This window comes from Clavelina lepadiformis, chromosome 5, assembly GCF_947623445.1.
Source record: "Clavelina lepadiformis chromosome 5, kaClaLepa1.1, whole genome shotgun sequence".
Taxonomy (NCBI): domain Eukaryota; kingdom Metazoa; phylum Chordata; class Ascidiacea; order Aplousobranchia; family Clavelinidae; genus Clavelina; species Clavelina lepadiformis.
The window spans coordinates 18,775,733-18,800,650 of record NC_135244.1 but is presented as its reverse complement, the minus strand read 5'-3'; the positions used below and the strand labels follow the sequence as shown (position 1 = coordinate 18,800,650).

General features: G+C 36.3%; 5 protein-coding genes across 8 annotated transcripts; 3 read left to right on the top strand and 2 right to left on the bottom strand.

Moving 5' to 3' along the window:
* Positions 1-681: 681 nt before the first annotated feature.
* LOC143460176 (uncharacterized) lies at positions 682-2,979 on the bottom strand. Of its 2 annotated transcripts, none has more exons than XM_076957590.1 (5): positions 2,737-2,979; positions 2,261-2,481; positions 1,823-2,012; positions 1,445-1,585; positions 682-1,325 (listed from the first exon to the last, which is right to left on the bottom strand). In XM_076957590.1, the coding sequence occupies exons 1-5, from the start codon at positions 2,831-2,833 to the stop codon at positions 997-999; spliced, it is 978 nt and encodes a 325-aa protein (XP_076813705.1). In that variant the 5' UTR covers positions 2,834-2,979; the 3' UTR covers positions 682-996. The 2 variants fall into 2 exon arrangements, with proteins under 2 accessions (XP_076813705.1, XP_076813706.1); XM_076957591.1 differs by having other exon boundaries at positions 2,647-2,782.
* Positions 2,980-4,445: 1,466 nt separating this feature from the next.
* LOC143460930 (uncharacterized) lies at positions 4,446-6,553 on the bottom strand. Its single transcript, XM_076958623.1, has 5 exons — positions 6,395-6,553; positions 5,920-6,140; positions 5,581-5,770; positions 5,212-5,352; positions 4,446-5,095 (listed from the first exon to the last, which is right to left on the bottom strand). The coding sequence occupies exons 1-5, from the start codon at positions 6,492-6,494 to the stop codon at positions 4,767-4,769; spliced, it is 981 nt and encodes a 326-aa protein (XP_076814738.1). The 5' UTR covers positions 6,495-6,553; the 3' UTR covers positions 4,446-4,766.
* A 1,032-nt stretch (positions 6,554-7,585) lies between these two features.
* On the top strand, positions 7,586-12,107 carry LOC143460929 (uncharacterized). 2 transcript variants are annotated; one of them, XM_076958621.1, is made up of 6 exons: positions 7,586-8,351; positions 8,544-8,705; positions 10,289-10,494; positions 10,676-10,814; positions 10,899-11,083; positions 11,203-12,107. In XM_076958621.1, exons 1-6 carry the CDS (start codon positions 8,266-8,268, stop codon positions 11,769-11,771), a joined length of 1,347 nt encoding a protein of 448 aa, XP_076814736.1. In that variant the 5' UTR covers positions 7,586-8,265; the 3' UTR covers positions 11,772-12,107. The 2 variants fall into 2 exon arrangements, with proteins under 2 accessions (XP_076814736.1, XP_076814737.1); XM_076958622.1 differs by having other exon boundaries at positions 11,189-11,367.
* An 847-nt stretch (positions 12,108-12,954) lies between these two features.
* On the top strand, positions 12,955-17,076 carry LOC143460945 (ribosome production factor 1-like). The gene is made up of 7 exons (XM_076958639.1): positions 12,955-13,354; positions 14,993-15,226; positions 15,500-15,653; positions 15,770-15,885; positions 15,954-16,099; positions 16,662-16,788; positions 16,863-17,076. Exons 1-7 carry the CDS (start codon positions 13,163-13,165, stop codon positions 16,902-16,904), a joined length of 1,011 nt encoding a protein of 336 aa, XP_076814754.1. The 5' UTR covers positions 12,955-13,162; the 3' UTR covers positions 16,905-17,076.
* A 1,053-nt stretch (positions 17,077-18,129) lies between these two features.
* LOC143459884 (tartrate-resistant acid phosphatase type 5-like) lies at positions 18,130-22,397 on the top strand. 2 transcript variants are annotated; one of them, XM_076957196.1, is made up of 6 exons: positions 18,130-18,574; positions 18,797-19,011; positions 19,579-19,697; positions 20,494-20,700; positions 20,850-20,997; positions 21,661-22,397. In XM_076957196.1, exons 1-6 carry the CDS (start codon positions 18,214-18,216, stop codon positions 22,135-22,137), a joined length of 1,527 nt encoding a protein of 508 aa, XP_076813311.1. In that variant the 5' UTR covers positions 18,130-18,213; the 3' UTR covers positions 22,138-22,397. The 2 variants fall into 2 exon arrangements, with proteins under 2 accessions (XP_076813311.1, XP_076813312.1); XM_076957197.1 differs by having other exon boundaries at positions 18,414-18,574; positions 18,778-19,011.
* The last annotated feature ends 2,521 nt before the right edge of the window (positions 22,398-24,918 follow it).

Genomic DNA, 24,918 nt, shown 5'->3' with positions numbered 1-24,918 from the left:
TATTATGCTTGTGAGTTCCATGTTTGTGCTAAGCTCAAATCACTTAGGCAATTTCCGTGTCGTGACGCTGAAATTTGCGCTAAATGTGCATTCACATGACAAACATTATTGCCATGGTAGTACCGCATACTTGGTTCCGTCTGGCCTTGCCTGGTGATTACCATCTGCAACACACAGTTCGGCTGTCACTTCAGTTTAGTATACGTGACTGAACTGGTTTTACACTGTTTTGCCAGTTTATATACGTTCCTCGTGACACGTAGATATAACTCGTTGATCAAAACATCCCAGGTTCACTCATCTGACAAACAAAGAGGTCGTTTATAACAGTTGCGATTAGCAAACAGCATTAGAGTTAATATGACCCACAATGCGTTTCTAAACCACCCACTGTCGGATCCGAATCTGTTTTTTGAAATGACTTAAACAAATATTTTGATACTGATTTAGCGATACTGGCATATTAGCTGATCAAACAGGCTATCCATCATTTTTCCTGGTGCAATCTGTGCTCGATTTAAGGTTACCTAAATTCAGCTAATCGTGAAACCGTTAATTCAACATTATATAACGAAAGATGGAAAATATTAACTGTTTTACAACATCGTTGTTACGAAATGTAAAAATAGTTGCTCCTGATGTATCTTTCAAAGTTGTTTTGAAACGCAAACCATGTTCTAAATGCTGCACATATATTATTACATAACATTTTCGTTAGAACAAATATGGAAACATCATACATAGGTGATAGCTATTTGGAAAATGAACATGCATACAAATGATAGGTCACAAATGTAAAACATGTTAGCTTAATCAGTCAAACACTTCAATCGCGGAAAGAAAGCACAGTTTATACGATATTTATTACAGAGTACGGTGCTTTATATCAAATAGGTATAGGTTATGGTTATGGTGTATGTATAGGATTAGGTTATGGTATAGGTTTATAATACATTTAGTTCCACACAGCACTGCTCTCCAATATTGACTTTCGCATTACAAAGCACTGTCACCGAGGGTGTATGGTGAAGCACTTTTGCCTCGGTTTCTTGACCTTGATCTATACACTGACAGTATTATCCTGACGATCAAAGCGAGTGAACTTATACTTAAAACCACGGACGCTAAAATTAAGTTTCGTGTTCCTCCTTCCACCCGTAACCTAGCAACCAGGCCGCCTGAACCGAGGATAAGGACAGGGTATATGGTGAAGTTATAACGGCAATATTTCTCCCAGATCACGTTCTCAATTATAAACCAGGAAATGATGAAAAACAACAAAATCGACAATCCAACAGTCGAAGCATCTTCTTGGTTAAGGGTATCTATGGGAAAAAGGAAAGCTGAATTTAGGTTCCACATAATCTGTTTGATAAGTTTTAATAACGTCTAGCACGGTAGTACCATAACTGTTTCATTTTGAACGCAAGAACAATGAACGCACCTTTACGTAATGCAACTTCTAATCCAGGGCTGTTATAATAAATGATGACGTTGACGACGTTAATCAACGTTGCAATTGTCAGCCATGTTGCCAACACGCAAAGACCATTTTGAACAAGGATTCTCGTCAACCAGAGCATTGCTACAAAATGAGGTATTATAGTGTATTACTATATGCAAAAACATATCCAGTACAATACAATAAAAATACTTCAGTGATATCGTCCGTAATATAAAGAATATAATAAACTCAAAGTAAATGCGTTTTATTTTCATTTAGGACGGTTTGTTAAAACAGTATTAGTATATTTATAGCACTCAAGGCCTTGGCAAGGTTAGCTCTATAAGAACAATGACAAACTTTCATTAGCAGACATACCTTTGCTTTTTGAGTTCTTTAATATCTTATGATTGTCGTGAGTCCGTTTACAGGATATACCAATGGTCACATAGGCTGCCAAGGCTGCCAAAATAAGAAACGTCAGAGATAGCTCCAGGATTTCGTTGTCAAAGGAGAAAATCCACGCGATGGGGAGGAGGAACAACATAATGTAGGAAATCAGAAAGTGCTGCAAAAAGGGCCGATAAATAAAAAACTGAACAAGTAGGCTGTAGTTTATTAATGAATGAAATTAATTACTGTGAATTTTATAATTAGTCATACACAATTACACACGACTTTGTCGATGTCAAACTAAAAAATTGTTTAATGCTAAGCTGTTGTTTCACTTTTGGCGAAAAAATAAAACAGATTCAACGCGACACAAACATGATAAAAGTCTGGTAAAGATATCTAAATAAATCGCTTTGGTCTTACATAAGGTGTAAGGGTCGGTTCTATTTTCACTGGACTTCTGTGTTGGGGTAGAAAGAGTGAAGCGAACAGATAAAAAATACCAACTGCATTCCACAGGTAAATGACCGGCCAAATGATGACGAATATTGTTCCGGTGGGCGTAATTTCTTGCCAATATTTTCTGTCGATGAAGGAAGTTGAATTCTTGAATAAACTTGAAAGGACTGGATCTGGCTGGCCGCCTGCACAAGTATATATTTCAATGTGTTTTTCGACGTGAGTAGTTTGCAGAAAATGATGTTGTTTAAAACTACATATGAACTTGTTTCTTTGTTAAAACAAAGCACTTGTTTAAAGAAATTAACAAAAATTATTAATTATCTCGAATTGTCACTCGTAACTCGTACATTTGAACATTTGTCCACTCATTGGCGTGTGAACAACATTTCCGTGCGAACAATCAGGTTTTGCCAGATATAAGACGCTATTTTACTTACGTCGATTTGCAGCTGAGTTCATGTAAGCAAAGATAACTGACAAAGCATAACTGCAAAAAGAAAACACAACCAGAGTATATAACAACACTTTGACCATGGCTGCTCTTCAAAGTTACCTGCACCCGAAAATCGTCTGTAATATAAAGAAATAGTAGCGTGATTCATTTTTGTTGTAAGTTTTGCACAAAACGTTTATTCCTGGTATCGGTGTAAGCCAGTGTCAACAGTTAAGATTGTAGTTTAGAATCGATCTCTTCAGCGAGCTGTAGTGTTTAGCATCTAGGGCTAGGTCTGCCTTCACCATTATAAATACCTACTTCAGTTACCTGTTAGGTAACGCTTAACTAAAGCAAGATGTTGCTGTTACGCACTGGAGTACGCTTTAACCTATTAACCTACATAGGTAAGACAAGTAGACAATACTATTAGGTTAAGCGTATAGTATAAGCGTGTATATCGCATTACCCACTTATAAGCACGCTATTTATCGTCGCCATCAGAAAACGTTCGGTTCATACTTAATAGAAAAAACACCTGCGCCAAGCACATTATTTCATCATAATTGTTTCCACGCATATGTCATGATTGTTGACAAATTTAGGCTTTTTTTGTAACACACTTTGGTAATAGTTGCTTAGCCACCACATACTGTTGAAGCATTTTTGCCGGTATATTTACTAAAAACTCTTCTCTGGCTTAAGGTCAATAGGTTTTTAGACTTTCACTCACTTTTAATATTGCCACATTTGTATTTGCTTAAGCAAATTGTTGAACTCATTATACAAAGCCTTTTGTTGGGTCAATGTGAGCTATACACAATACTATACATTAATTACAAAGGCCCAATTTTTAATAAGTTTTAATTGCACTGTTGGCGTTAAACCATGACGTTTTCTCCTTTTAATTTTTCTAAGGAAACAATAAAAAATAACTGTAATTCATCTTGTTTGTTTACCGTTGTAGTTGCCAGTTACACCTTCTTTAGTTTCATGAAATCGTTGCAGCTAATTATACGCACTACAGGCTACAGACTGTACATTTCTATAGCATACAGATTATTACTATTATTATAGAAGAGTTGGCTAGTCGATCTCCTTTTTTCGACCGTTGTGTAATTACAGTTATCGAGAAAAACGTCTCTGCCTACTTTGACATTTACTGCAATTCGTGATACCTAGCTAGCTATTTTTTTCTCTTTAATTAATTATTTAATTAATTAATTTCCGCACAATGGATAAAGAATGCATTTGTTACATAACGGTGCTGCAACTTGCATTGAAATCTTGTGCTTCTAACGATATTGTGCTAATTTTAACAAACTTACTGTAAGTACACCAAAAACCGTGCCTATAGGCTATAGGCTGCAGAAAAACTATGAAATGACCTTTCACGATTAATCGCTATCGGTAAAGAACTCGAAAAATGCGCTTTGTCATACTGCGTTTTGAAGCAACAGCAGAAGAACTGATTGGCCTCATACATACCATAAGACATCGATTACATAACATAACTTCCATCAATCAGGCCTACATAACTGCTTTTGTAGTAAAACTCTGTTCGATTAGTCGGTGGACGAGAAAACATATTTTTGGTTGAATTGTAATTTTCTCTCTTTGTTTTGTGATGCTTAAACAAACTTTTATGTTTTTTTCCAAATTCGCAGTTGTAAAAGTAACAGTCATTTGACTTACAATAAAATGCGGAAAATGTAATCATGATATTTTATTTCAAATCTTCTTTGAGCTATTTTACAAATATGAAAGTTAGTACATGGTAAGTATACTTTACAGCTTTTAAAAAACAATTAAAGCTTAAACATATATATATAAGTTGCAATGGGTAAAGGTGATTTGCAACAACTTCAACGATATATGTGAATGAAAACAAAAAACAAAAAAACAAGGTTTTGTCAAAGAAAAGGTCCAACAAAAAATGTTCGACATCCTGCAATGTTCAGCAATCAGCATAAACTTTTTAATTTCTGAGGAAGTTTTGTTTGTATTGATTTTCATATTACAATATAAATTCTGTCACAGAGAACTGTCACCGAGGGTGTGGCCTGATCCACTAGTGCCTCGGTTTCTTGATCTTGATCTATACACTGACAGTATTATCCTGACGATAAAAGCGAGTGAACTTATACCTAAAACCACGGACGCTAAAATCAAGTTTCGGGTTCCTCCTTCCACCCGTAACCTAGCAACCAGGCCGCCTGAACCGAGGATAACAACAGGGTATATGGTGAAGTTATAACGGCAATATTTCTCCCAGATCACGTTCTCAATTATAAACCAGGAAATGATGAAAAACATCAACAGCGACAGTCCAACAGTCGAAGCATCTTCTTGGTTAAGGGTATCTACAAAAGATTAACAGAAAACTGAAATCGGGCTCCATATAATCCATCTGTTAAGTTTAAAAATGTGTAATAACAGCATAGCCGCTCGACTTTGACTGTGTAAACAATGAACATACCTCTACGCAACGCAACGTCTAATCCAGGGCTGTTATAATAAATGATGACGTTGACGACGTTAATCAACATTGCAATTGTCAGCCATGTTGCCAACACGCAAAGACCATTTTGAACGAGGATTCTCATCAGCCAGAGCATTGCTACAAAATGAGGTAACATTTTTATTAAACTCTAATGTGCTAATTTAAAGATATATATAAGTCGAATTACTTTCGGCTTTGCTTTTATTTCGCCTTATGCAATACAGTAGAATACAGAGGATTCCAGTAATATTCATAGTTTGCATTTGGTACAGCGCTCAAGGTTTTTGAATAGCAACTATAGACATTTATTAGATGCATGTCATCTATATATGAGCTGCAAAATACCTTTGCTTTTTGACTTTTTTAGAATCTTTTCGCTGTCGTGAGTCCGTTTACAAGAAATCCCAATAGTTATATAAGCTACAACTGCTGCCAAAATAAGAAACGCCAAAGATAGCTCCAGGATTTCGTTGTCAAAAGAGAAAAGCCACGCGATTGGGATGAGGAAGAGGAATATGTACGATACCAAAAAGTGCTGCAAAAATTGCCGGTAACAAAGTGTTAGTATGCAAAAACTAATGTACAGCTATATGCAGCTTCATTTCAAATCGAACGATTTCACCGATTTTACGATTTCATTTTAAGAAAATAAATTAAGATACAAATTAAACATTGCTAACTTACATAAGGCGTAAGGGTTGGTTCTATTTTCACTGGACTCTTGTGTTGGGGTAGAAATAGTGAAATTAAAATGTAGACAATGCCAACAGCATTCCACAGGTAAATGACCGGCCAAACGATACCAAACACCGTCCCTATAGGAGTAATTTCTTGCGGATATTTCTTGTCAATAGCCGTGGTTGAGTTTTTGTACAACGTTGAAATTACTGGATTGGGTTCATCACCTGGAAAATGATGAGCATTTTAATGTACAGGCAGCAAGTCGCACTTTAAAGTTAATACCATTAGCACTTATGAATGAAGCTTTGATAGTTGAATTTTGTGTCACATGACATGCTAATGTGCTATTGGTTAAATAAAGCGTAATTATGTTTTAATAGTCTGTAATCTATTTGAGTTAAGTCAAGCACAGCTCATAATATATTTGGTTTAGAAATTCATTTCAAAATGACAAAAAACAAAATTCCTACGCACTTACCTCTGCTGGCGTCCGTGTTCAAGTAAGAAAAGACGACCGACAAAACAAAACTGCAAAAAGCGAACACAACCAGTGTGTATAAAAGTATTTTACCCGGCATTATATCGCCTTTAACTTGACGAATAACTGCAAAGTATAAAAAAGTAAAGTCTAATTTGCAAAAGTCAGTTTTCTTTTACCGTAGACGGCGTAGAGTTTCATCACCATCAAAGCTGCCTGTGCCAAGTCACAAATACTGCTTTGTCTGTTACCTTATACTGCTTGCTTGCTTACTCTTATCGAGTGTATATAATTGATACATTTGAAGGTATAATAAATTTACTTTCCTCACAATCTACAAAGAAGAATTAAACGCTACAAGTTAGGCAACGTTTTTTGCCGACTATACAAAATCAACACCATACGATCTGTTTTATTTGATTCGGTGGTTATGTAATGGTATGATTTTGGAGAAAAAATCGCCAAACGTTACATAATCCTGTTTTCTTGCGTGATCAATCTTTGCTATTTTTGCCCATACCGTACGTCATCGTCGCATTCCTGTAAAAGTAGGTGAAAGTACGTTACTATACTTAAGGTTTATACATTTATAGGTTGAAGACATGGTAAAGGCGCTTTGTATACATTAATGGAAGGTTTTTAAAATAAATTTTTAACGCTATCACGAAAGCTGCGTCTGCATTCGCACAAAAAGAACCAGAGTGTCTTTAGGCCTTTCATGCTTGATAAACGTAGAAGAATGCGCTGGTGCCTATAGAGTGTTACAATAGGCGTTTAGCACAAGAAGAGACGACAAAGTAGTGCGCGAATATTTCATCATTTCACATGTTAAACTTCCCTTCCTTTTGGCAAAACTCTGATCATTACAAAACATTTTTTGTCACATGCAATCGAGTTTCGTATTTTCACCTTCGGCAAAGGAATTTTTTATAATAATAGTAATAATCGTTTCTTTTCGCAATGCACGGAAGATTTTACGTTTATAGCAGTTTTCTATAAACGTTAAATGACTATCTGGGGCGTAACCTATATTGGAAACGATTCTTTGCGCAATAACGTATCATTATAGCATCATTATTAACGCTAATATTTAATATAGACAAGAGGACCTAGCGGATGTCAGAAAAATTTATTTTCGTCTGTGAATAATCTATCGACCTAATCAATGAATCCCAGCACTTTTCAACTGCACTGAAAGTAGCTGCTGCACAATTTCTAAAAATCGATGTCAAACACGCAATTATCACGTGTATGACATTACGTATGGAGCACCTTCCCGCAGAATTATAAATTTTATGGCATAACGATAATTTTAAAATGTGTAGAGTTAACGTTGGACCTCATAAATCCATTAATATATTATTAGGTTCCTTAATTATAGGTTTCTTTCGATGCTGTGCCGAAGGTGAAATTGATGGCAACTTTTCGTTAATTGCTCGTAAAAGATTGATGATGTAGTGTAGTCTAATATCTTCTGTATATATGAGCAAGCTGGTATCCTTTCGAGGTAATACTGAAAAGCCAGAAGTTGGTGACTGGTTACCTGCACACTGTCGACTTAGGCCATACTTTTTCGAGAATGCAGTCGTGCCGATGAATCACTCTTGTGAGGTTCTGTAATCAGCCTATTATGCTTTTAACTTGATACCAGTAAACAATGGATTAGTGATTGGATTACTGGAACGCAGTTGCTTTATTGGAAATAAAATAGCTGATTATCATTTGATTAAACTGATAGAGATTCATTGCTGATTTGTAACCGGGAAAAAAAACTATAAAACTTTACAATGATGAGTTATGAGTTATGTTTCAATTTTTAAAAGTAAGAAAAAATTTTAGCATCAATTTGGTTTGAGTATTCTAACTGCAGCATGTCGTCTCACATACTTCAAGAAAACTTTTCTTCCACACCCAATGTTGCTTCTGATTGGAATGTCGATTCAAATACGGAAAGCTAGTTAGTATAGGCCAAATTAACCTATTTACAGTATAGTATATAAGCCTTAAACAGTCTATAAGTGACCGATAAGTTTTTTGATGTTTTAAAACATTTTCCAGAATTGTATAATTGGCATGCAGTATATGAAAATTGAGCATCGCATGTAAACCTAAATATGTCCAACTGATTTACAATTTGTTTATTTTACAGTGCGGATATCTACAGTTCTGCCATCAAAAATGCAACCGGAAATTTGTCCATGACTTTACATTGCGTAAAAGGGAAGAAAGCCGCCCTCTTTATGTCGGTGATTGCTGGCACTAGTTTGTTATCGATTCATTTGTTTATAGCGATATCGCTCATCGTTTACAGGTATGTGCTCAATTTTACAAGAAACTATTAGTTGAAACCTCTGGAGTTTTATTAACCTTTAGTTTTTTAAGCTTATAAGCTCAATTTTATTAGTTGTATGTTTACCTTGTCATGTTTCTTATTTTATCCAATCATACAATGGCATTTAGATCCAAATATCACTGAAAAGGAATCAAACTTTTCGCTCACAGTAAGGGAACTAATTAACACAAAAGAAAGACGAAGAAAAGGTTTTAGATTTAGAACTGTAACGGAAATTCTCTCGTCCATGAAACCAGATTTAATTTCACGTTTACGGCGAACCGCAACACCCTTGACTGCGAGCAACTACATACATCGTCATGCTAATAACACTGTGTTGACTGGGCGTGTTGTTAGAGTTGATCATTGCTAATTATTATTGCTTGATCGATTGATCGCTAGTCTGACTCCATTGATAGCGCGTTCATTAACCCCTGATATCCTAGTTAAGCATCACAGTACCAGAGCCGAATTGTCAATACCTTGAATGTTCAAATATTACTGATTCTCAATGAAACAATTACAGTTATCAGAGCACAGAATAAAGCTGCATTCGGTGGGCTGTTAATACCAGACTGCCATTGCTAGACTGAATTATATCGGAACTAACGCATTGAGCGCTCTAGAACGAATGACGTAATTCGGAAGTAATCAAACTGGGTCGCATACACTAGACACGTCCAAAATATAGTACTGCGCTTATTGTTAAACACACGAAATAAAAAAACTCAAATAACATCACAATATCATCAGGTCTGCACGATAGTTCCGTAGGAATAAGCGCTAATTATGACAATTAGCAAAACAGTAACCGATCGTCGTTTTGATTCCATCTTCATTTGCTCACTGTGAGACACCTACCAACCTTCGAAGAAACACGCATAACGTTGATATTTCTCAAAGATCTCAAATAAAGTTGATAGATAAGAACAAACGTTTAAAAGGTGCTGGTCGATAAAATGCTTCAAACACACAACACAGCAATGGCTGATAAGCTATGTGAGCAACGAAGTTTGTCACTGAATAAATCTTTCACGTACGTAATGCTATTTATATATTAATGTAGCGCTATCAAGTTAACAATGAGTGTATATATACTGTAAATCAAAATGTATAAGTTTGAAGACAATTTGAGAAAAAAAGAGAAACTTTTCTTTAGGTTTTGTTGACCTGACGTTTTTTGCAGTAAGGCGTTTTTAGTTTTTGAAAAAAAAACCTACCATATACCTTATCTCCATATATCTTATTTGCCATACTAACAAATGTTTAAAAAAATTCATCTAAATATCAAGTTAGTAATATAATATAGGCCTATTTTACATACCAAAAAAACTGATCTGAGATATGTCTTAGCAGTTTTTACAAGTTAGCAAGTTAGCTTAGCAAGCTTTCTGTAAGTCATGACTGAAAAATTGCTGGGAATTACTGGTAGAAATAGAATGTACAACCCAAGTCGGAGATTTTAAAAAAGTAATATCAATGTTTTAATATCACGATAGGCGTATATAATTAAAGTTCTTTTTATATTTGATGCATTAACTTTTTTGGTTTTTTTATGCTAGACACAAGCTACGACAGAAAGTGGTCAATATCTACGCGGCTAATACAGTTGCTAGCAATCTCTTTATCTTCATATGCAGCACGAGTTCTGCATGGAAATTTATATTTGTTAGCCCAACCATGCCTATATACAATCAAAGTAACATATCTAGAGCGCTTTTGTATTTCTGGCTCGGCTTTCAGACTTTAATACCGCTGGCAACTGTTGGTAAGAAACACGCAATAGACCTATGTTTTATTTAACTAGCAAAAATATGTTGTAACTTATAACTTACTTGCAGCATTTTATGGTTTTGACGTTTTACAGCGTAGACATATTTTAAAAAGGACATTAATAAACTTTTTTTCTGTGATAAGCATGTAGGCCATACAGTGTCATTAATTTTCAGTTAACGCTGGATCAATTGCGTTGGTTATAAAAGCACTTACGGATGACATCATACAAATGCACAGAACTGTTGCTGGCTTGGTTCCTCACAACTGTCATTGGCCTTGTACCGGCAATCGCGAAAATGGTTGCTTGAGCAGGTAGGCCTATAAGAAATTTGTTTTGAAGCAAATGTTTTTCATTTTCTGAATTAACCGTTTTATTTATTCGATCATTTTTCAAAGGCTTAAAAACTGGACGAAAAGACACAAACACCGACAAGCTAAGATCATGATTGCAATGGCATGGTTTTTGCCTGCTGCGCTGCTTCCCATCTTGATATACGATGGTAATTGTATTGACGAATGTGCTTGTTTGTTTACATACGTTCCGTCCGATCCATCAGTGCCTTTGTGCCCACCCGCAAAAGGTAACTATAATTCGATTATGTCTTCATGTAGGCCTACTGCCGTCATATTTTGAATTAAATAAGGTTTTAGTTATGGCCTAACGGTTAAGACGATATAAAAAGTAGTTATTTTGTTTCAGGATGTTACATACAGAGAGCCCCTATGACAAAATCGTCGGTGTTGGTTATATCATCTGTTTGGTTGACATACGCCTTCACACTGCTTGTCGTATGTCTACGATCTTACATCAACTTCAAATTATTAGTTTATAGGCAAAATTTGCCAGCAAAAACACAAGCATCACGATCAGCAGTTGCATCTGTATCCGGCATAGTCTCTGAAACAAACAATCAAGAGATGTTGGAGAGAAACAACGACATGGATGACAAATCAATAAATATACAAAGCTCACTGTCAAAGACAGGGATGTTTCAGCGCAACATTAAAAGGAAAATCGTATATCTGATTATTATATCGATATTGTTTGTAGTTGGATCGGGGTCAATAGTATTTTCGTCGCTTGCTGCCATAGCACGACTAATGGAGTCTGTGAAAACGTTGGGCCATCAGCCACCGTTTTGGGCAATTGGTTTTGCGGTTCAAACTGCTCTTTCTTTGTTTCTTTGCTCTACTCTTTTGGGTTTAAGAAATGCCGTAAGAGCTATGATTTTAAAAACTATAGCTTGTTTAACTTGGCCTGTAACCTAGACTAATGCAAATTTCTGCTGAACCTGTCATGCAGGGACTGGGAGTAGACCTTCATCATTTGACAACGAGGATTTAATTGTTTGACTGAGAAGAGCGTATGTACAATTATATACTCGATTATCATTTTCGATTTCCATGTCCTGTATACAATTTTTCTCTGCAAAACATTTTTTGTATTTATTCCACTTTTCATGCATTTTGTTAAGTTAATGCTGTACGTTGTACAGAGCAGGCTAATTTATTATGATTTTATTACTTGAAATTCAAGTAAAATATATGTAGGTTAACATGTCTTATTAGATTTACTTTTTGAACTAGTGATCGAAATTACAAAACAATTTTGATAAAACGTTTGCAATTAGATCTCTTGGTAATTGTAATAAGATTAAAGGTTGCGTACATAAATAGAAAATTAGAAAGTGGAAAAAAGAAAATTAATCTTTGGGATTACAAACACAGGAACTAACAAGTTACTTATCATCACTAACGGGAATTTCCCTCCGGGTACACTAGGAGCTAAACGCGTGGGGTGTTAAACCTTGAGAATAGCACAGGTATCTCCATATTGGAAAGTGTGGTACATGTACGAATGAGGTTTATCAATGTGCACGCTGGGTTTCTTGGTTTTTTAGCCGATTTATAACAAATAAAACAAATTAAAACTGGTTGCTTAAACGCCAATAATAATAAACTTACAAAAAATTGAAGCTTCAGTGCACGACGTCACGTCAAAATTTAGGCTATACGTCTTTCAGTCTGGGCACGCACGAGTTCTCGTCAAAAACTGCCGTACTTTTTAGGCGTAGTCGGTCCGTACAACTGTATTAAGCTAGCCTAGCCTTCATGTAAGTTTCGATTGTGACCCACTTGTTTACACAACTTATTTGTTTTGTTTTTATTTTTGTTGAAAGTGACTAAAAAAAATAATTTTAGCTGTAACACTTTATATGGATAAAGTATGTGCACACATGCTTTGTCAGACAGGTCCGCAGAGCTTGGCAATGGCGCACTCAAGTGCAGTTTTTATTGAACTTAAAAGATCACTTCAAATGCATTGATAGGAACAAATAATGCATTTAAATGTACTGTATTTTATATCTATTGTGCACACAGTTTGGGATTTTTACATTAGTTTTATAGCAATCCGGATGTACAGGGAATTGCTAAAACATCAAAACCTTCACTTGATAGTAGGCTATGTGATAGCGCACCTTAAGTTATAGACCTTTTGCACACCCAGCATCTTGTCAAAGACAACCAAAAATGCAGTTTTGTTATCAAAGAATATTTTTATTATGGTTTCCAATTTTGTTTATGTATCTAGAATCAATGCAATAGGATAAACATACAAACCTCCTTTATCAAGATTTTCCCATTAAGTCACTTAAAACATGGAAGTTGATGATGATCAAGTAAGTATTTGCTCTGGTGGTGTGTTTAGTGACATTGCTTCAGTATCAAGTCTGGATCTTACAACTTCATCCAGCACTGATGGAAACCAATTATCGTGGAATATTTCGCAAATTCGAAATAAACAAAAGCGAGCGGCTGCTTATGTTAAATTGAGAAGAGAACAGAGAAAGGTATATGTGCCATTATGACAAATTATTAATTTGTTTGTTTATTACTTGTGTGAAGTATTACACAACAACCATATTCACCATAATGATCGTGTACACTGGCTGCTATTGTTACAATATAAGCGAGGACGATTGATGGTTGATGATTTGTTTTACTTCTGCTTCGATGATATGAGTTCTCATTTCTCAAACGGCGTGACTATGCTGTTAGTTGCTTAATTCTGTCTATACAAATTACTAAATTATAAAATTCCCATTTTCTTTATTATAAGTAGGGCGATTATTTTTTGAATTGTCAAAAAAAGTCAAAAATTTGTCAAATTTATAGCATTCCCGTATTTTACGGACCATAAGGCGCACTTTAAATCCTTTTTTTTCCTCATAGATTGATCGTGCGCCTTATAAGCCGGTGCGCCTAATGTATGGATCATAATGCGCATGCGTGCGTTAGTGCGCGCATGCGCACAACGTATTTTAATGAGCTTTATACGGTAACACATGCGCCTTATGTATGAACAAAAAACTAATCAAAGCAATTTATTGACAGTGCGCCTTATGGTCCGTAAAATACGGTAGGTCAAAAATTGTCAAAATTGTTTACAAAGTTAAAATTCTTTACCAAGTCAAAATTGTTTACAAACTGCATTTTCGTGGTGTCATAGAGGTTGCACTGTAGGTGAACTTGTCATTTTACATTGTACGCCTTGTAGCCTACTTTATATTGTTGTAAATGGCCCATTGTGAATCAGCTCTTGCTTCGATTTTGCTTTAGATAGTGTAATAACTTAATGCATCTTTAGTTTAGACAAATGTATTGAACAGTTTTTGTTGTGTTTTAGTTGCAGTTTTTTTGGCAGTGATTTGTAATTAGCTCATAACCCTTTTCAGAATAGGCTGGGTTTGTGTTCACATTGTTGCCCTTCTTTACTAAAATAAATTTTAACTTTTCGTGCAATAATGCGTAATTTAACTACTGAGTTCTTCATATGTCAAAATATTCAATTTTTAGATCAAAAACTTTCGTTTTTTAGGTCAAAAAATAATCGCCCTAATTATAAGACACGAAGGCTTCCACCTTCGTGCAAAGCTTACTGAATGTTACATTGCGCAGTAGTAACCAGTGAATTCAATCACGTAATTAAAGGAAAAATTGCAAACATTACATCGGTATATATATGGCACACCAGTTCAAGCGAGGTAATTTATCTGAACGTCATTAAGGAGAATTCAAGTCCGGTCAACAACTGAATTGCAAGATCCCAAAATAAAATTTCAGCATTTCCAAAACAACTCAATACTCGTGACGTAACCGTCACCCCATTATTTTAACTGGTATTTAAATATTTCCATAACCATCCGTGGAACATATGTTAGTTTGAAGAGATTTTTGGGGCACAAGCGATTTCTCTTTGTGGGATTTACCTGTAATAACAACCTAAGTGTATAGATCTTGCATGCTGTTAGAATACTGTAACTTTGCGACTGTCAGTTGGTTACAGATTACAACATATGTACTTGCAAGTGAAGGCATTTATTTAAGTTGACATAAGCTCTTCTCAAGAATAAAAACATATTCATAAATGTCAATCACAAGTTGGAAAACAAATTGCAATGAAAATATCTTGTGATTTAATGCTACAGGAACGGATTAAGTTAAGGAATCTGCGGCAAAAACAAAGGGAACAGTTGGGTGAAGATGCTCCACCTGTGCAGCCCCAGAAGACCATCGACAACCAGCGAGAAAAAGAGGACACGATGGTCCATCCTGAAGATAAGGAAGTTTTGTTGGATGAGGAGACTGATGAAATGGCAAATTATTTTGAGAGAAAACAACTTCCTAAAATCCTGCTTACTACGTCAGATCGCCCGCGCTCTGTAAGTGAAGTTGTATTCTCAGAGTTTTTCCACTAATTTTAAACTTTTTTGAAGGTTTTCAAAGATCTCTTTCCGTGTAAGTGGACTCCCGAGAAAAGAAAACTTATTTTTATATTTGTATTTTATGTTTTATTTATTTTATATTTATATACAGTGTCCGAATTATCCGGTGTCCGAATTAAGCGGATTCGACTGTATTATATTTTAGTTATTTCACTCACTAGTCATTGCCATACTTTTTATGTATGAACTGGTTTACATCATATGTTACAGCGAACGACAAGATTTTTGAAGGAATACAGTCAAAGTCTTCCCAATTCGTTTGTATACTACAGAAGAGCCCTTGATATTAAAAAGATAATAACTCAATGTCTTGCCAAGGGGTATACTGATATAATTATCATCAATGAAGACCGCAAAACTCCAAGTATGTTGAAATAAAAATGCATATACATACTTCTGAATATTCTTAGTACGTTTACTGACTGCTTGATTAGAGTTAAAGCTTTTTGGGGAGATTTTTTAATGTTTCAACTTCTAAAGATGGACTTGTGCATTGCCACTTACCTGACGGGCCCACAACACATTTTAAAATGTCCAATGTAAAGTTAAGAAAGGAAATAAAACACAGCACTACTCCTACTTCGCACCAACCTGAGGTAGGAAATACCTGAATTCTAATTCCACTTATAATGCACTCCTTTAGTAAGACTGCTTATTTCTTTAGATAATATTAAACAACTTTGGAACGAGACTTGGACACACGGTCGGACGAATGTTCGCTTCTTTATACCCTCATGATCCCCAGTTTAAGGGTCGGCAGGTTGCAACTTACCACAACCAACGAGATTTCGTCTTTTTCCGACATCACAGGTCGTTCACCATAATCTTGTTCTGTGAAATTACGTTTTATTGATACGTGTATGATTTAAACCAGGGGTGTCCAACCTTTTTGGTCAAAGGGCCACATGCGATTTACAAATGATTGCGCGTACCACTTGTGTGTTTACTGCTAATTTCTAATTAAAACCCTCACACCAAAATTCTAATCTTAGAAATAAATTGTGATGCAATAAAATTCACTTGAAAAATTGTGCACCCCTGCACTAGACACTATAGTACATTTTATATCTATCTATTGCTGTTTAGTATAGAGCAATAAACAAAGAAAGCAAACAATAAATGCCAATTTCTCGGAATGTAAGTTCGCCATAAATTACGTCGATGATTCAGTTGATTATATAAGTCATTTCGAAAAATACCGCACGGCCACTCAGAACCTTGCCGCGGGCCTCGGGTTGGACACCCCTGATTTAAACAATAACGCGAATTGATCAATATTTAAAACTTGCGTCAGTGAATTTTTTTGCCAAGGTGGACACTAAGATTGAGAATGTCTGTGTAAGTACAATTAATAATCGCTAACGCTATGCAGATACATATTTCGAAATGAAAAACGTGTGGGGTTGCAGGAGATTGGCCCAAGATTCACTTTAAAGTTGCGCTCTCTTCAGAAAGGAACTTTTGATTCCAAGTATGGGGAATACGAGTGGATACATAAGGTATGTACAGCAACAACCTACTTGATGTGTAGCTTTGTAGATAAGCATTTGTCATCGTCATGTTTCTTTTTCAGCGTCATGAAATGGATTCAAGCAGAAGAAAGTTTCACTTGTAAATTTTCAAAGACGGCAATGAGCATATTATCGTTGCTATGATGGTTAAAATCCAGGTGTCACCCGGTTTTTTAGGTGGATGTCCCAACTTCAAGGGAGCGCATATCATAACTGTATATTCTACCATAAGATTATTTGATTTTCCTGTAGGAACGAATAAAATCGCTGAATGTATGCTTATTGCCATGCTGTGTCTAGTTGACAGATGTTTGAAAGATTTTTATTTCGGTTGATAATATTTCTGAAAAGCATTTTGCTTCAACGTTTGTTGTCACAGTTAGCTTGTTAAATCGCAAAGCAACAATTTTGTGACTTAGTCAATGACTGGAAAAAAATCATACGTTCTTTTATATAGTTATTTAAAAAAATTACCGAGCAGTATATAAAGCTCAAAAACAGTAAGACGCAGTATAAATCAAGAAAATATTTGATGCCGCAACTATCAGCATGATAACGATTTACAGCGGCACAGTCTCCCACTGCTTGTAACGCTTCGTAAGCTCAGTAGCTTCACTTGGCAATTTATGCACAGACCGTTTGATGCCACCACACAATTGTAAGGCCACGAGTAAACGTAAAATCTTGTACATATCAAAACGCAGTCTACTGCAGCACAACTGCTGTTAACAGCAAATGTCATGACCTGGGAACTGAGATATAAAATCAAAAGTAACTAAGGCTTTATTAAAATAGAATTGCGAGTCCTAAAACGAAATATAATTAGTTATACGTAAGACGTGACTGTAAACTATATAACACTTTTATAGATAAACTATTAGCATTAAGCAGCCGACACTACGCTTACTACTGAATAACGTCATAGACCTACGGATGAAAACCAACAAAAGAACCAATTAAGGCGGCGTGATTATGCCCAAGGAAGACAAAGAAATGTCACCACACCAAACAGCTATTGTTTCGATTTTAAGCAACGGACGCATAGATTTACAGAAGAAAATTGTTCAATTTCATACAAAAAATTTGGGACTTTACAACATAAATAAAGTTCATGCGTTTGAGTCGAAACGTGTAGCTGGTTTGGTTTTTGCGCATATGTTTCGCTTCACCTAGAGCCTAACTAATATCAAGCTTAAATTTTAGGAATTGCGTCAGTTTGGTGAAGTGGCGTAAAGTGCGTTCATAAAATTATTGATTTTTATTTCAAGTGTTTCTAACTTACAGCACTATCGCTTTGGCCTAAACGAGTTACACTAAATTGCACTTGTAGAGGAAACAGCAGAAACTCAGTTAGTCTAAAGACAAGTAGTGTCAAGCAAGAAAACTGTTGCAGAGTATCAATAGATCGACAATATGAGCAGGATTCTCTTTGGTTACGGTTACATGCGGAACTCAGCTCTTAAACATCGGAAAATTTTCGGAGTCGTTCTATGTTTATTGTTTGGTGCGTTTCTGTACCGTACCCACACCACGGAGGGTCGCGCTGGCAAGTTATTTGCCATGAAAATGGATTATGATGTCACACAGGGAATAGATCTTGACCTAGCTCCGAACAACCTGGATCGGGAAGAACTTGAACATCTCGCGATAGGAGAAGCTCGCCGTGCGCCGATGGACAATGAAAGAGCGGTTGAAACCATCATTGAGGTAGAAGAAGATCTTCTCGACGAAGTTCGAGCTGAGATTAATGGATCTTTGCTGTCAAGGAAGCCAGGTTTGTTCTTGGTGGTATGTTGTTATAGTAGGCTATATGAAAAAGTGTAATGTAACCTGCATTTTATGAACAGCAAAGTTGGTTTATAAATTAAGGATAGTTACAACACGGATGCTTAGTGAGTAATGAACTTCGTTGGTTAATAACTTTATGTAAAAATTTATGATAACTTTTACGAAACTAGCATTTTGAATTCTTCTTAGATTGTAAATCTTTTTCAAGTGTACGACGCCAACGGCAACGAAATTGGACTGCGATTTTTGATTTTGAGCGATTGGGGCTACGGCTCAAACCAACCATCCCCAAGTAAACTTCTGAGGAATATTGGAAGTGGAATGGCAAATCTTTCTTCTCAATACGATTGCAGTTTTATCCTCACGTTGGGCGACCATTTTAGCGATAGAGGCGTAAAAACCGTTGATGACCGACATTTCAAGGTAGCCGCTAGTGGTCGCCCGTGAAAGGCATATCTCACAGACTGAGCAAAGTTTTTATACATGTAAAATCGGCAGTAATTTCTTATCGGTGAATCTACGGTTATCTAGTTTTTCGTTGTGCAAACTCCGATAAACACAGGCGTTTGTTTGTTTCATGGTTTCAAACTTATTGTATCGCCCGAATTTAGAGATGCTCATCGGGACCAATAAACAAAAGCAGTCGTCATTAATACCTTGCTCAAAGACATTACAGCGGTAACGCCGCTGGGTATTGGATAAGGGTCGCACGTATGGGATATATGTTATTGTTTCCTTTATAATTCACTTAACAAAAGAATAAAAAAAAACATTTATGCTATACTTTTTATAAAAGGCTGTATTTTACGTAATTATTATACAAAGCCTCAAACCAAAGCTTAAAAATATTTTTATTTCAGATTTAAAACTTGTGTTAGTTAGTCACGGTTGTCATAGGCACATTAAACTTAGCAGAGCTTGGTTCACAGCAATAATAAATAATAACAATAATAATAATAATAAACCCAACGTTTAGAATTCCTCTATTAGATCGCCTATGAAGACGTGTTCAATCAGCAATCATTGCACAAGCCATGGTATGCCGTAGCTGGTGATTTGGACTACAAAGGCAGCGTTCGAGCTCAAATCAAGTATTCAGATTTATCCAGGTGTGAAACCAAGTGATTGTTACATAACAAGTACCTAAACCCTAATATTAAGCAAAACATTTATTGTAAAATGTATCTGTTATACACGCATGTATTTTGGTAATATATACTGGTAAAAAACTTACACGTAGGTTTACGTGACAAATTGTTATGTGATCATGACGTGTATTAGTTGTTTTGTTCGCTACTTCCCTTCCCAGAACCAAAGGTTCATTCCGAAATCTTTCACTTTATTTTCGCAAGCTTGCGTATTTACAGCCATTAAGCTTAACGAGCCTCTTCATACGCGCGTAAATAATGCCATCTCTATCACCAATTAAAACCGTGTGGTCTAGCAATGTATTACTGGTTTAAACCACAATTTTAGTTAAAAACTTGATTTTGATGAAGAAATCGGTATCACTTTTTGCTCGCACAAAAGTGTTATGGATATTTTCTATTTTTTCTGGTGATTTCTTAACAAACAATGAGGCTAAAAATAACTTCAACCGTTCACTTCTCTGTTGTGTAAATGCCAGCTTTGTCAATTTATTTTATATGGCTATTTGTCAGCTGAGCTTTATTTGACCTACCTCAGAGAACTTTGTACCGTTCCTATTTACCTATTCATATTTCAAATGAATAAGTTAAACAGCTTACTTGACCTTTGAGCGATCTATCACAAAGGTTGTTTTTTGAAATGCATTGCGCATAACCATGTCAGGTGATCAGTTGCTGCTATAAACTGCAATTAAGCAAAATATTGCGAAACGGCTGATTTTTAAACAAACGATGTATTTGTTTGCGATTTTTTCAGGCGGTGGTCGTTTAAAAGCAAATATTACAAATGGTCGGCCAGATTACCCACATTCCAAAACGTTACCGTTGATTTCGTAATGATTGACACCGTCCAACTGTGCGGACGAGTGCCACCCAACGGCCTGAAGCAACCGCGTGGTCCAGATAACAAAACTGCAGCGGACGAGCAGTGGTGGTGGATAGAGCAAACCCTCAATTCTTCACGGTATGGAAAGATCTCAACTTTTGTCCCTTCACACATTTTTGACGATTTAAAGCCCATGTATTTTACTTTTCTTTTTTACAACGAGCGGACACTTTATTACAATGTTTATGAAGATTTATTTATGAACGGTGTGTTATTGTTTTATTTAGAGCTCAATACTTAATAGCCGCAGGCCATTACCCGGTTTATTCTGGAGGTCGTCACGGTTCAACAAATTGCCTGGTCGAAAGGCTCGTTCCTTTGTTACAGAAATATCACGTGACTGCCTATTTTTCTGGCCACGATCACAGCGTGCAGGTGCGTCCTAAATGTTAAACGAACGGCCGTTTTCTTAGTATTTTGAACTGCGGTTGGACAAATATTGAACGTATTGTAGCTGTGATACGTGAGGAATTCCATACAAGTAAAGCCTACATTTGCGTATTGTGATAGTAATATAATTTATTTTAGGCCTTGGTGGTAGTCAGGTGAATTTCAAATTGGAGTTGGTTCGACCACAAAAAATCTTTTTTTTAAACCTATCACGCTTCACGTAGTGCCAAGTCCAATGCGGAAATTGAGTTCGGTCGCCTCCCTATCTTTGTAATTTGTGACAAAAGACGTTGTATGTTAACGACTTGTCAAATGTAGAAGCATTTCTTTATTAAACACCTTTTCTCAATACTGCTGTTTAAGTTAAAATGTAAGCCTGTTGAAAGAAGGAAGAAAACTTTGTAAGAAAATAATATTTACGGGCTTGTAGTTATGCAACCGCTTCCGCCCCAACATATAAACCATTTTAATTACGAAAGTAATGCGCACGTTTTGTTTGATGAAGTGTTTTCGGCTTGCCGTAGCAGTACTTGGAGCTCTAAATCGCTTCGAAAAATATTTGGACAACGGCTCACTTCTCATCGCTTTTAATGAATTTTTTCTTTTTGAACCTAAATGACTCTTCTAACTCTCCTAACATGTTTTCAGCATATCAAGTCTTCTGGAAAAGGTGGTGTCCATTATTTTGTCACTGGAGCGGCGAGTGGTGTGCCGGACAGACCAGACAATTTTGACAAAATCTACAAATCAGTTCGATATTTTTGGACAAACAACATCAATAACTCAACCGGCGCATTTACCTACTGTGATGTCAGAAAAAACTATATGACGGTGGCTTTTGTATACAGTGACACAACTGTGTTATATTTGACCAAACTCTTACCCAGGTATCATAACACGAACCAAGCACCCCAAGAGGATGTTGCGTTCATCCAGGCGCGACCAAAAGTACCAACAAAATCGATAAAAGCTCCAATTCACCAAAACCCACCAAATCGTAATCATGACATTTACTTCGATCACCACAGGCTTCGTCCAAAGTCGTTTCAGCAACTGCAACAGGAACAGGAGCAACTGGCTCTTCGAAAAGTCAGGACAATGATGAACAAGTACAAGCGCCCGTAAAACCAGCAATTTTATGATATTTGATTAATGAATCGTAAAAAATAAGCTGCACCTTTATGACGTGGTATAAAAATATAATTGTTTGATTTTTGAAATTTTCAAAGTGACGATAACCATATCCTTACTGAAATGATGGAGACAATTTATGCCTCTAAAAACGTAAGTTCTTTTAAGTTATGTTTTCTCTCCGACTGTATTAAATGATTATCACTGCGGAAGTAGGTTAGGTGTGAAAAATAAATCTCGTGACTACTTTTGCAGCTCGATATACGCCTAAGCATTGTTTTTGCTAGTGATCGTTTCTTTGTTAGTAAGATAGTAAGGTATGGTTTTGCGTACACCCTGTTTTAAGATTGTTTAGTCCATGAGCACACGCTTAGCTTAAAACTTACTGCGGTTATATTACCATTTTACTGTACACGCAATAAAGCGTAAGATAATATCACGCCTTGACAAAAGGAAGTGGCGATCTTTATAGGTTTCATTGCGACCTTAATTCCCACCAATGGCCAGTCAATCACATTTATTACCCATCAGTATCCGTACCGTTCCATCAAGCGTATAAAGGGTCATTCACTTTCAGACTGCGGGGGTCTTGTAATCTTTTGGTAATTGATATACTTCAGCAGATTAGTAAACGTCATAAGCTCAATAATAATTTGAAAATCTGCCAAACCGATACAAGGTTTGCTTACGGGCAAGATAACTAATGTGTGGCAAAAATTGCCCTGAAAACTATGTCGATCAACTTGAAATTCAATATATTGTAATTCTTGCAATGAAAAGTGCTAGTTTTAATCATTTCATGTAATATGTAAGTAAGAGTGGATTGCAAGGAAAGCATAAAATCCAAACTCTCAAAAGATAATGCAACAAAAATGGAAAAATAAAACTTCAATTGCTTCCTTCAACCAGTTGAAAGGCAGGGCGATGCACAACTCTACTTCAAACGGTCAAAGTCTAAACAGGAGAATCAATTGCCACATTTATGAGCTACTGATGAAAACCACACATAACCAGAAACGAAATGATAAACGGGTCTGACGTCACATTGGTAAACAAAGCGGAATGTATCACCCAACTCTGATATGGCGCAATTTCAATACCTGTCGTTCTTTCCACAAAATGCTGGTCGCTAAGAGATTGTTTTGAACACACCATGGGCATCACGTCTCGCCGGGTTAATCAGTTACAGCCTGGAATTGATTTCATACCTTCTGTTGTGTTCCTGCCCTAAATGTTTTGAAGATTTTACAACAGTTTTCCCCAAAGCAAAAGAGTTGTCTGTGATGTCATATAGTTTGAAATGACTATTATCATAGCGTTGTTTACTAAGCGCCGAAAACACTGCAGTTAAAATTGTCACAAAACCATAATTTAAGTGAACATAGATTAAATCGGTAACATGCTGAGTCGATGGCCTAGCAAAACAACTGAAGACTTGGCAGGGATAAATTTTTGAGAGTGAAATTTCAATGGGCAGCGTCCGACAACAATGCAGTGTCATATAACTTGTTCCTGAATCGTTCTAAATTTCTGAACGCAACGCTCTGTGTTTCTTAACAGCGTTGAAGAAATGATTACAAACTGTGATAGGTAATTACAATGCAATGAATTCCGATACCGTATGCTACAAAAGCAGGAAATCTTACATTTAACTACATTACGGTCTGCTGGGCGCTGGTATATCAACAACCTATTTGGCTATGAGGCCATTGTCCTCAGTCATGAGTCAGAAAATAACTAATTTTGCAAGCTTTTCAAAATACAAAGCCGCGTTCGTTTTGTGAACTTTGCATCGAGTTCTCCTTACGTCACTTCCGAGAAAACGCAAACGTTGTCCGAGCTTTGTCTACTCGAAACAAGAGAGCACGGGATGCACTTCGGTCCATGTTTGTTTCATGAGCTTGCAGAAATTGCTTCTTCCCCAATGCAGTAACATTCTGGTTGACTTTTGCATCATCTGCACTAACAATATTGCACCATTGATAGAAATTCTTGTATGTATCGTTACAGTTCTGTCTTTTATTAACTTCTTAACTTGAATGATCTTTGGTAGCGCTTGATGTAAAACACATCTTTGTTGTTTCTAAACGCAGCCATCGCGTTTATACAGTAGCCGTTTGAACTCGTTTTGTCTTCAAGGTGCATCAAGCAAACCAAGTAGTGCAGCAATAAATGAAAATACACCCCATTTGGTTGGAATTACGATTCCTGTGCAGCCACGGTTTGTTCAAGCTAAGGCCTTAAAATTTACCAGAGATATGATAATTTTAGATCAACCGCAAAAAAAAACGCGCAGGTTAACAAAATCATAATCGTCATTAAAAAAAAAAATTTCTTGACAAATTATAAACTGTCCCCTTTTAAGGGGCTGGTTCAAACGATGATAAACGAATATGATTTGTCACATTTTCTTTTCTTACCTGGAAATTTCTGAATTCTGAAACACAAAGAAAACGAAAGACTACAAACCTTGATATGACTCCGTTATCTTATCCAAGCTTGTTTCCTTTCAAGGTTGGCTGGGCAAGCGAGTGCCGGACTTTGTACCCGCGAGGGACTGTTTTATTTTTATTAATTTTCACATCCTATTGCGATGAACTTTGCGAAACGTGTCACTTGTGTCATGCACTGAGACCCCTTTCATAAACCCGTCGTCATTTGAGTTACTGTTTGTCACAATACAATTAGAGGTTCTAATTTGTCGGTGTAACAAAATAAATGGCCGTTGATTAAACGTATAGACCAATAAATGGCTTGCGTTGATTTTGCGACTGT